The 13,130-nt window shown below is 32.9% G+C and overlaps 1 protein-coding gene across 2 annotated transcripts in view; it reads right to left on the bottom strand.

Annotated features, from left to right (window-relative positions):
• Nucleotides 1–847: 847 nt before the first annotated feature.
• Nucleotides 848–13,130, bottom strand: part of LOC149071754 (lachesin-like) — a 192,393-nt gene continuing 180,110 nt past the window's right edge. For both annotated transcript variants that reach the window (XM_089247779.1, XM_089247780.1), the window contains exons 8-9: nt 9,083–9,172; nt 848–7,421 (exon numbers count right to left, since the gene is read on the bottom strand). In XM_089247779.1, the coding sequence (XP_089103905.1) occupies nt 7,294–7,421; nt 9,083–9,172 (218 nt within the window). In that variant the 3' untranslated portion in view covers nt 848–7,293. The remainder of the gene's footprint in view (nt 7,422–9,082; nt 9,173–13,130) is intronic.

Below are 13,130 nucleotides of genomic sequence, written 5' to 3'. Positions count from 1 at the left end.
CTAAATCAGTACAAAACACCTCTACGTTAACATGCGAAATCGAAAACTATTCACCTAAAGCTTAAATTCGAACTTTTAAAAACGATAAAAACTTAATCCTCGCGTGTCTCGTGAATAAAAGCTCTACTGTACGTCCTTGCCAAAACCGCTAGCCTGTTACAAATTTTTTTTTCATATTTATTTTTTTTCGAATTTATTTATTTTTTCGATTGTTTATCCCATTCATTTACTTTTATTGCTGTTCCACAAATTAAATATTTCTCTTACATTTTTCTACAAATTCATCTTGTCCTCACACAAACTATTTTTCCTACTTCTATTTCCTATCAGCTTGTAACAAGAGTTATAGAATGTATCGGATAGATAAAATTCTAACATGCAAATGAAATTGTATCACCTGGATACATTTGTGATAATTGATTGTCAAACCTTGGGAATGCGTTTTCTCAATGGATCATGAAATGATGTTGCGGAAGCATAATCAAGAAAAAATTTTCTGTAACCTATTTCCGAAAAAAACCTCTTAGTCTTGTTTACAGCAAAATAGTAGAATAATACGACATCTCTTTTTTTTTTATACGCAAATTCTTCGTAAATATCGATGACTCAGATTTAAGAATAAAGAAATTATAGAAGAAAAAAAAAATTATGAATTTCTTTTTCCCGTAAAAAGAAATTAATGTTTATACATTCCGAACAATAGTGAAACTAGAGAAAAAAATTCAAAATGATGAAGCACAATAGTATTTTTACTTTTCTATGAATACTCATTTTATTTATATGCTATACATAATATTTATATATATATATATATATATATATATACTTTTTCATTTATTTACACACATATACATAATAAAAATAATAATCCAAAAAAGCCAATACCTACACTAGCAAAATATCTCTCACTGGGAAATGATGTAAACATTGCAAAAGAAATAAAAATAAATAAAAAGATACGCATTCAATATTTCAGAACAATTGATCGTGAATATGTTTCTTTTCCCTTTTTTTATATATAACGTGGAAACATTCAACTCACGTTATGGTAGAAACAGAACGCAAAGCAGCAATATTGTAATTGGATCGCTATCGTTTAGCGCTTAGTATTCATGAGATGAATTCCAGATTGAAAGCTAGGTTTCTCTTTTTGCTCCCTATACATTGAAACAAAACAATGCGTATACACGTACGTTTTTGGTAATTCGGTTATTGCATGTGGTTGAAACGACTTTCGTGGTAACTGATGTAAAAGAGATGTTCACGTTTTTGTATTTCTCTCTTGGGCATGATTTCAGTCCTGGAATGACCAGATTGCTTTGATGTGTAGAAAGTTTTTTGAATGATATTTTTTTCCTTAAGAAATATGTGTATTGATAAAGTTATATCATATGTACAGTTTTACTGCACTTTAATACATATATGCTTTGTATCTCTCTTGAATACATGGGAAATACCTTGAAAATAATTATCAGACAAATTTTAATTGTTCGTTTATCGATGGAAAAGAAAAACTGAATGCAAAATACTAATTATAAATGAATATTGTGAACATGGTTACTAATACCCTTGAATGGTAGGAAAAATGAGTAAAAATGTAACAGGCCTTCAAAATTTATTTGCAGCTACATCGTTAGTCTTACAGTTGATTCCTAATTGCAGAATGTAAAATTTCAAATGTTGACACATATCATCCTAGAAGTGTTTTGAACCGAGAAAATTGTCATTATTCCATGTCTATGATATACAGATTCAAATTTCATCACTTTGAGAAAAAAAAAACATCAATTTATAGAACGCAGCATCTTATGATGCATAAGTGAAAATATCAACAGCTAGTAATGGAATTTTAATAGAAGTAATGTTTTGTTTGTTATGTTTCAGTGGGAAAAATACCGATTTTTCTAAAAATATCTTACCATCCCCAAATATTTGAAAAAAATACTTTCACAAATTATAATTTTAGTTATTATTTATCATTGTTCCAACCTCTCAAAAAGAAAAGCTGCTAATAATATGCATTAATACGTAATACGCAATAAATTTTATTCCGATGTTTTTTTAACATATAAATCACGCAGATTGTACAAACAAGTAATTCAGTAAAGCTACGAAATTAAATGTTTTTAAGGTCTTTCAGCCATATATAAGTTATTTTTAGCAAAAAAAAAAGTAAAATTCGATTGAAATTGACGGAGTCATCAAACTCCGTTTTTTAGACTGTTTGTGATCTTAAAACTTAATTATTTATACTTTATTGCATGAGTCAAATTGATTGATGTATCATAAAAGAAGAATTAGGAAGTTTATTATGATCATATTGTGTCAATAAGGGACACCTATGAGACTCAGACATTTTTGTCCCTTAACGTGTCCTTTATTCAGGGGTACATTAGTTGTTACACAAAGGGATATGCATTAAGACATCCATTTTTTAAATAGAGGTTTATTTTATTCGAAGTGTCCTTATAAACAGGTTTGACTGTATCCCGCTGACATCATATTATGTATGACACTGATTTACTCAGTATGAAATTTAACAGGTTATTGAGTGTCGAAAATGTTTCTTTCCCTGGTTCAAATATGTGAATGAAAGAGTATTTATTATACATAAATTATGGGAACGACAGAAACTATATAAAAATTAAAGTTCTTATCACAAGTAGTTTTTTTATACTTAGATGGTTTGTAGAAGGATATATGACAACATTTGAAACACATTTCCTTTAAATGGAAGTATCGTGAAAGTGCCGATTTCGGAATCAGTGAAATGATATATGGAGTCGAACGCTTTACCAAAATCTACAAAACCAACAAAACATTTTGACTTCATTTCGATGAGACTGTGAAAAGTTTTTTAAATGTAGTGCCAGTAAAAAAAACTAAAATTTCCGAAAAATGAAGTTATTTAGATATTAATTATGAACTTTTAGAAAGTCCACAAATTTTAATTATTTTTTTTAAATCACTTAAGCCTATATTCGTTTGGTTAAACTCGCAAGAATCATGAATTTTTTTCTAAAATCCCTGCTACAGTTCCTCGACACTCACAACGTATTTGCTTTGGTTTAAGACAATGAAATGCTTTCTTTTCTACATTTTACATTACAGTAAAACCTCTCTTTTTGGGCACTGGTGAACAAAAAATCGTCCGTTAGGTTAATCAGGGTTTGAAATGCATAATTTTGTTCTACGAAGGAAAACCATTGTTTGTGTGTAAAAGAAGTGAGACCGTTGATAGGGGTTTTACTATATTATTAAAATCACAGACACTCCACAAAACACTCAATCATATAGTTTTTAGAAATTTACACATTGGCAGTAACGAGTTCTAGAACTATTGATATATCCATTCCGTGAGGTGACATAAAACAACTTAGTTAAAATCAATCGTGCGAGAGTGATTTGAAATCTCATCTGTGTATGATTGTATCAGTCTTGCTATTGGAAATTGTCTATAAAATGTGGATATAACTTTATTTACCCATCTGACTGCGTAAAATAGTACGAATGGGAAATAAACGAAATCCAAGATAACCCAGTTCAAAGAAAGTGTTATCCTCATTGCTCAGAAGTTTTCTCATTATATTGCATGTATGTGAATTTATAATTGATAAATCATGACGTTTTTCAATTATTTCTACTATGCCTCGAAGTTTCAGAAAGTAGATATACCTTTCGGCTTCATACCATTATAAATCAGTTGCAGAATCTCCTGCCCTACTATAACCATAAAAATGGACCATTACTGTTTCAAAACATCCCAATATAAAGAAATTATGGGTATTATTTTGAGTTTGATTTTTAAGATGAAAGTTCAGAAAGAAATAATAGTAAAGGATATTTTACAGTGTATTTTGATAAGGGTTCTTTTTACTGTCCGGTTTTCAATTGGCAAATAGCACCCGGCTGTCAACAGTCGAAGATACGAGATTGTTTTTGATAAAATAAAGTTTTCTTTCTATGAAAGCTTGACAGCTTGTCCTTTCCACGTTCCTCTTTTATATCATTTAATATCTTTTTTTTCCTTTAATTTGTGCCCAAGAGCTCATGATATTGTCATTTCGATTTCTACTCATTAATGTCTCAAAAAGTATTAACGTGTTAAAAATATTAAATAATCTAGCTATTTTGAAATAATAAGATTGATTTAGTTCTCTGGAAATACGAAAAGTGGAGACGCGGCATAAATGAATTCGTTCTTTTCTTGTCAGTATTAATTCCCTAATTTAATGATGAACATTTCCTTTATCATATAGGATAAAAATATTTGACAGCAGAAACTGCCAACTTTGAAAAGAAGTAATATTCAAGAAACACAGTGTAGTTCTGGATGGTTATTTACGTTTGATACGTGGAATAATTAACCAATTAATTCACACCATAGAATCATTTTAACACAAACTCTCTGTTATCATAATATTGACATTTTTAGGGGAAAATAATCTTGAATATTTATCTTTTTTGCCATAAATAATTTAATAATAAAAGATAAATGAACGCTTCTTCTTTGGTTGCTAATGCGTATAGATACTACTCAGCGATAAAGTTTTGCGCTGCCGAAAAAAACGAATTCCAGCTGGGAAATCTATATTCAATAGAATCTTATCAATATTACATTTAACATCGAGAAACAAATAACGCGAGCATAAATGTCTCGAGAGAACGCACATATGCAATAACACGTACAATATACGTATATATATATATTAAAAAAATCATAAATGTACAATATTAAACATTTTTTTTTTTCAAACTTGCTAAAACGAGAAACATAATTACAAAACACATAGATATAACACTATTTCATGTTGAAGGTTATAGACATCATTTTTCCTATATACATCGAGACAATCATTCTTCTTTCAACATTCATTTTCTGTATATAAAAATAATAATTTTGGCATTATCATTCTTCTCTTTAATTTCGAATGTTCCGTTTTTATATATCGTGTTTTTTTTCCCTGTTCATATATAGTTTCTTTTCAGCTTCTACGGCACAGTCAAAGTACACGAAGGGAGGAGAAGTATAGGAAAATGGTTGATATTATTGTTATTATCATCATTATTTGAATGATTCCTTTGGTTTATACTGTGGAAGACTCATGCCGACACATCATATTGATACATTGAAGTTCACACATCACTATTTACTGTAAAGCTAAAAGAAAATGTCCACTTTCAACGTGTATTACATGTATGATGTTCATTTGTGTATCGATTGCAACAAGCTCAACATTCATCGTGAATAATTCCTCAACACTTCGTAACATTCGTTATATTAGTTGTTTTACGTGCTCAACACAATATATAGATATTTATTTATTCCAATAACAAATTCATAAAATGTTTAACCTCGAATGCGCACGTTTTTTTCGCTTCATATAATCATACTTATTCGCTTTCAACGGATATATTTTTTATTATTTTTATGCTTATTTTATCAACGATGATGTTCAACTGGGATGTAATTCAAGCAATTGTTACAGCACATACGATTGGGTGCTAATCATCATGACTGAGAAAAATTTTAATGTCTATATAAATTCTCATCGAATTACATTTACCTCATAGGAATTACTAAACGTTCAGATAATTATGATTACCGTATTTCTCGGAATAAGCGCCGCAGTGACCAAAAAATAAAATACTGAAGTAAATTCACATTTTAATCACCCTTTAACAGGATAAAGAACACATTTTTGATTATTTAGTATCCATTCTCACGATTTTCCAGCACATGCAAAGTTAAGATCAACAAAATCAAATTTACCAAATATTTGGGATTGCTATTGCTGAAGTTAAAAACTTTCAAGAAGGCGATGTATCTCGTCAATGCGGCGGAGAACGCTGAATTGATGCATTCGCTGGATTTCTCTGAAATAACACACAATTTCTTTTTATGTAGAAATATTTGTAACGAATAAAAATTGTTTCTTTTCTAAGCGCTAGTTTGTCAAAAATGTTTCCCAAATACACAGAACCAAATCTGAATTGTTACAAAAAATTAATTAATGAGTTGGTTTTCGAATGTTGTACGATGGTCATCATATCCAATTTTTCAAATATTTTAGCATAGTATGTTTTGAAACAAAAATCAACGTACATTTAGCAACCCGTTTCAACATTCAATGTCAATAACTATTACTATCAAATCATGTTTAATATTATTTTTCTTTTGTTGGCAATGAATTCATTTTCCCAAAGTCAAGTCTATCTGTGTATGTTTTCCTTTTACGTCCTCTCGACACGCTTCTCGGATGCTCCTGTTTTTGTATCGTAAAACAATGTGTAAATTATAAATAAACAATGCAAATGTATCAAATAATACTGATCGAATAATATTTGTTATGAGAAACCTACTCAACATCGTGCTCTCCCCACCGCATTTACTTCGTACTCGCTGCAGGCCTCAAAAATATGTTTTTATATCATAGATCTTAATCGTTTATTCCAAGGAATGCGGTATTATGATAATTTCAGCCAAAAAAAGAAACACGCAAGAAAACCATTTGATACATTTTGCTTGGGAGAGTGTTTCTAAGTCGGTATATATTGCAATTTTTTCACCATACTCGGATATTTTGAATTATTCGGCTTTAAATCATTAATATGTTGTTGTAGTTTCTCTTGACGATATTTTCGGTATCATAACTGGCATTCCTGTACATTTCGGGTTCAATCGTGTTGCGTTGAAAGTCTCCCAAAGTCATTCGCCCAAAATTATAACATACAGGTGTGATGTTTGGATATGATAAATGCCCAGAATGATGTCCTACAACAGAGGCATTCGAATCGACCTACAACACAGAGATAGCATGGAGTTCCCAGTAGTCATTGAACAGTGGTTATCTTTGCTGGAAAAATCATTATGATGATCCGTTACTATGTATAAATTTGACTTGAATCTCTCATTGGAGTGCTTCTTTATTTTCGTTTTCTTTCTTAATCACAAAAATGATGTTGTCAGCTCGGTGATGATAGTAGATTCTTCAATGGCTGTTGGACCAGATACATTTAGGAGAAAACCGAGAGAAAATAATCCTCATAATATATTGTAAACGTGGGTGATGTGCGTAAAGGTGTGGGCTCGGGCGTCCACTTTGTTTTTTTTTTACCATTTATTCTTTTTGATATAGGTAACTTCGACTTTTAGGTGTACGCAAGAACACTGATTTAATTAACCTCGAACGGTGTAATTGAGTCGTTCATTGGACGACGAACGCCTCCTCGGGTCATCCCATCTTTATATAAACTATGTCTCTGTCTGAAAATAAGTTACTCCGCAAAACTCTAAGAGCAACTTAGATAGAACCATAAACAATTCAACAACGAGAACAAGATCGGGATATAGTTATTCAGTTGATGCCTTGATATCGCAAGAACTTGAGCTTTGATCTGTGTACCAGTGCTTGATGCACCTGGAAAGAAAACAAAACTGAAGATATGGGAAAGTATATTAAACTTCTGTGAATAAAAGTTGAAAAAAAGTTTAAAATCTCGTGCATCTTATACACTGAAGAAATGTTTCTTTCAAATGTATAGAGGTGTAGGTTTGAATATGGGGTATGGTTTAAACACGGGCGCTAGCTGTTGAATGAGTAAGTGGCAAGTTCTGCAACTTGATGACGAGGACAGGAAAGTATTACATTATGGCGAGAATGAAACTCTTGCACAGTGGAGTTATTACTGTCTCTTGCAGGTGTGAAGTAGCCGCATTTTTATTATTATTATTAATTCACGTAGTTTCACAGACCTCAAAACTTTATTAGATATAGTTAATTCCATTCTCTCTATAATTTAAATAATTATTTATTACACATTTCATTGTTATTACCATATCAGATAGCATGATGAGCTACGTTGATGCGCTAACCTACATATGTATATATATTCCAGTAGAAATATAAGCTAGTTGAAAGAATTGAAGAAAAATATCAAAAAAGTTCAAATATCAAACCAATATCAGCACCAAAGTCAGCTGGAATATATAGTGTGATTAAATATATATATATATATATATATAATAAAGATGAGATTTCAAAAAAAGCAACCTAGCGGTATGCTAAAGTAATTCAACAACTAAAAATCAAGGTGAATATTTCAAATTGAAAGAAAGATCGAAATCGTTGAGCTGAATATATAAGTTATCCCTGGGCTCGTCATCGGAGGAAACGCTCAAAGAATAGCCAAAAAATGTGCAAACATTTCTGATAGTACATTGGAGACGAGCCTGCACTAGTGTACTAGTTGCCCAATGTTTGCAATGGGCACTTAGGAAAACAGTAACATAAAATATCAACGAAACAAACAAAGACGAATATAAGCCCCAAACTAGCTTTAAGTGTTTTTATAAAGAAGGGAATTAGTCCTATGAAGGCTGGCTGTGTTCCTGATTGATTTTGTTTTTTTTTTACATATTTATCACGGATGACCAATTTTTTGGACCACCATTTCAAAAAACTACGAATTCACAACACTTTTATAATTAAATTTCTTACAAACTATACGATATATTTTGAAAATTTTCCTTTTAAATTTCCATCTGTACATGTTGTAGGTTCTACACCACTTTTTCCCAAAGTGGGCAATATCGCCCCCTGGTGGGAGATGGAATGGTCCAGGGGAGTGATAGAAGCCTCAAACTTAACATAGGATCCTATGGGTTCATTTGAGGTCGGGGGGGGGGGGGCGATGAGAGTAAAAATTTGCTGATGAAGGGAGCGATGGAATGCAAAGTTTGGGAAACTATGTTCTACACTAACATATAAAAATTTTGAATTTAGGTATGTATAACAAGCCAGACCTTAAAATTCAACATATAAACAATATCTGCACCATCTTTTCTATATATTAATAGAATGTGTTTTCTGAACACACACACAAAAATAATAATAATTTTACCTAAACCCTTGATACAGAGAAAGAATAAAATCTTTCAAAATAGATGTGCAATCTCATTGATTAGAATAATCTAAGTAAATAACCCTTTCCAATTTTTAAAAGATAACCTAGATCTGTGCAAATATGGCACTTTCCAAACAAATGTTATACGTAAAATACTGAAATTATCATTACAAACCTTCCGCAACGCTGGGCCGTTGGATAGGTGGCTCGAAGTCTTCCCCAACTTCCTTAGTCAGGGAATCATCCAACATTTGTGGACCTTTGCCTAAAAATGAAACAGATTTATAGCACATACTACATTTGAATCTATAAAATACATACTTATGAATCGCATTTGTTAAATCATATTAAGTGGGGGGAACTATTGCTCAGCGGGCATAATAATGACTCGCAATCTGACTGAAGACAGTGGAAGATAGCGAAGATACAATTCGAATGAAAACATTTTAGGCGTAAAATAAATTCATTAGATGCACTAAATGAGCATTAGTTCAGATAGACTCCACGCGCCACATCGAGTCTATATTCACACGCAAACTGCCGATTAAACCAGTACAAATACCCATACATTTAGAATCATACAGCTACAGTGAACATATGCACATTTAATCGCAATTCGTGGATATTTGAAGAGAAAAACTTCTCTGTTTGTAATATAAATATCATTTATATTACGTTGAACATAACAAAAATGTTCAATGAATTTATTTCTTCCCCATGCGTTACATATTTTAAGGCTCTGCTGGAAGAGGAAGAAGTGCATCGACTGAGATAATCAAGATGAACAAAGCAATACCATTAGTGAATGATAACAAAAATCAATTTACTTCAGGCTGTAAGAAGGCTGAGTATTTAGTACAATTATAAAATGTAAATGAGAAGCGGGACACTCACATGACCTCCTCAAAGGTGTTGCCCTTCTCCGTCAGGCACAGCATGTGACACTGGAAAGCAGTATGTGGCAAATGTATTTGGTTTACTAACGATTGGTAGAAAAGACTACACAGGGTGATTCACAAAAGATGGGAGAAACTTTAAGAGGTGGTAGTACACACCAGTGCAAATAGTTGCCATCAAAGAATGCATGGTCTAACATGAAACGCAAACACACTAGCGCGTTTCGAAACGACTACTTCGCAAACGTTTAAACGACATTCCTGTTGAAATCTATCGAGAGAAAAAGAACAACATGCGTGCAAGTGTAACCTGGCGAAGAAGAAGAAACCTTATGCAAATCTGCATCATAGTAATACAAGGCACGGACTCCAGCCCTGCGAAGTTATTCCAGCGTGCAGCCGTTCTAACAGTTGTAACGTACGGAATAATGGCGCACTTTAGTAATACTGAAAAAACAGACATGCATTTGAGTATGAAACACTTTGCGTATTCCCCAGGCTACATTTGCATGCATGGTGTTCTTTTTCTCCCGATACATTTGAACAGGAATTCCATTTTAGCGTATGCGTTTCATGTTAGACTATGCATTCTCTAAGAGGTGATAATACACGTCAATACAAAAGATTTTCATCAAAGTTTGTTCCATCTTTTCTGAATCCTCTTGTATTGTAAACTGTATAATAAGTTTGTAAAACCTTCTCTATTCCGTATACACTATGCTGAATTCTAGGGATTTTTAGACTACTTCGTCCATAAATAACTTTAGAAATCGAACATAGAGAAATCGATGTTTATATAATAACTTGTGACATTCTTCACTGGAGAAAACGAAAACTGCATCAATACATTTCTTGAAAAATGTAGTGCCGAAACCACATGCATAGAATGACCTCTGCGAATGGACAGAGAAGTGTAAAATTGGATTGACATTGTATGATAACAAGCAGCAGCATTTTTTTGCGCAGAAATTACGCCGATAAGTTCGAGAATAGCAATAATGGAAATTCTTTTGAGGAAAAGAATCTGGATAGATATCAGAAAGAGTAAAAATGAAGATTGAACAACATTGGCTCAGAAGGAGAGTTGAGAGCGTATCAAAAAAAGATAGAGAGTCTTAACGAATTTACATGAGCATCAGCTTCCGAAAGAAGTGCACTCAACCTAATGGGAAACTATACGCGATAGATTTATTATTGGATATGGGAGGGGCTGTTTTCAGGTGTTGAAAGATTGCTCTGAGTTGATAAGATGAAAAAGGAAACGTATTTTGTGGTATAGATACAACCAGTTTCTTCTTTCGCTGCGATATTGATAATAAGTACAGACCAGGGAATAAAGAGAAGAAACAAAAATAATGTGGTAATGATGTTTCACGCAGCCACCAACGGAATGCTATTTTCTTCATTTTTTTTTTTAAATATATATACGACGAAGCCGCTACATTGATGAGAGTTGAATAAACTGTAGCATCTTTCGTCTTCATTCAAAATGTAATATGTACCGTAATATGAAATGTAATGAATATTTTTATTCATCTCTAATATTTTGAACGCAGAAGTTTTTCCATTTTTTTTTATTCGAATGCTTCTCTTATTAAATCGTCTGACGATACTGGATATATTCGCAAAAACTTGCGTAACGAAAACTCTCAAGGCTCAGGATATATTCATACGAGATCAGTGTTTCAGATGTCAGAAGGTAGATCTCGTTAAGACAAATCCTATGATGCAGCTCAGAAAAAGCCAGGCCCGGTTCTGTAAATAAATTGGTTTACGCTATATCTCGGGAGGTTCGCAATGCAAACAACAGGTAATGCTGTTGTCTGAGAGTCATATTTAAGAGAAATTCAATGGCACCACTGCGGTTTTAATACCTTTTCTGATCTCGGCACCGAACTCGTGGTCCACTTTCATTACGATATTGTTCGAGGTTATATCTCGGGGGAGGTTCGTAACGCAAACAGAAGCGAATGGTGCCGAGTAATAGATAATTTTGAGTCAAATCCAATGATACCCATACCATTAAGTCAGTACTCGCCACGCGATTAAATAAACAAAGAACATATATATAAGTCAAAACTTGCGGCCGTGTCGTGTCTATGGAACACAGTTTACCCAAATTTATTTTCTCTCGCTCTCTCGATCTAATGATATACTATAACAAGGGATCAAAGCGGAAAAAGATTTCAGTAAAGAGAGATCTTACTTCACTTGCATTGAAATCTGTTATAGATCTTCATTACTGATTAGAACGAAATGTGTGTTTTCTAGATTCCTTTTCAAAGGGAAAATTAGTTTTGACATATTATGTACAGAGTTCCCGAACTTGTGGTCCGTGGACCCCTTGAGATCCATGAGTACTTTTCTAAGGTATCTGTGGTATTATTTTCATTCACTGTCATTGCATGAATAACACATTTTGTGCTGGGGAAATACTTTATGATATGCAAATTACATAAAACTATATTTTGGATATTATGCGGGGGTGGGGGGGTCTCAAAATTGACCTTCGCTGTAGGGGGGGGGGGTGCGTGAAAAATTTGACCGTGGTAGAACACATTAAATATCGGGGGGTAAATGTTATTAAACTTTTTCCAATTCCTACCCAAAATAAACAAAAAGATCAGCATCGCGAACCACAAGACTGTTATTTCGAAATTAGTGAAATCACTGTCTCAATAAGTGCATTTATAGTATAACAAGACTGCAAGTGAATTTATACGTCTCATATAGGGAGCTCCTGCGAATCAAGTTTGGGTAGCGACCACTGAAAAATCCTCAATCAGTAAGTGATTTTGTGCGCCCCATCTCGGAAATCCCTACAAATGAGAAGTGAAATTGAATTGCAAGTGAATTTGTACGACCCACCTCTGGAAACACCCTAGCGAAGCAAGTTGTTGTAGTGACCCCATAAGTGAAAAATTCCGGCAGATCCCGGCTGCAAAGCAATTTGTATGACCCATATCGGAATCCCCCGCTAACCAAACTTGGATCGTGATTAGAAACCCCTGCTATAAGGGTCCACGTTGTATTGAATTTCGCTGAGAAGTCCCGCATCATCAAAAACGTTGGAAAACATTGCTTTATATCTTGTGTCAGATTTATTACAAATATTGGTAGCAATATTTGCTGTTCGCATATGAATCAAGGATCATATGCGGTTCATCTCCCCGATACTTCGTTTTCAATTTTCCCAAATTTTTCATTCATATTATTTAAAACAAAAAATCCATTCTAAATTTCTTTATTGCCTCTTACATGCACCATATCTTTTATCTCTTCTTATGCAAATGCATGTCTGCTTTCAACCTATTATATATCTAAACT

This window comes from Pholcus phalangioides, unplaced genomic scaffold, assembly GCF_987345545.1.
Source record: "Pholcus phalangioides strain wild (caught in Gottingen) unplaced genomic scaffold, Ppha-v1.0 ptg000018l_1, whole genome shotgun sequence".
Classification (NCBI taxonomy): Eukaryota; Metazoa; Arthropoda; class Arachnida; order Araneae; family Pholcidae; genus Pholcus; species Pholcus phalangioides.
Note: the sequence above shows the minus strand (reverse complement) of the source record. Positions and strands in the feature narration are given on the sequence as shown.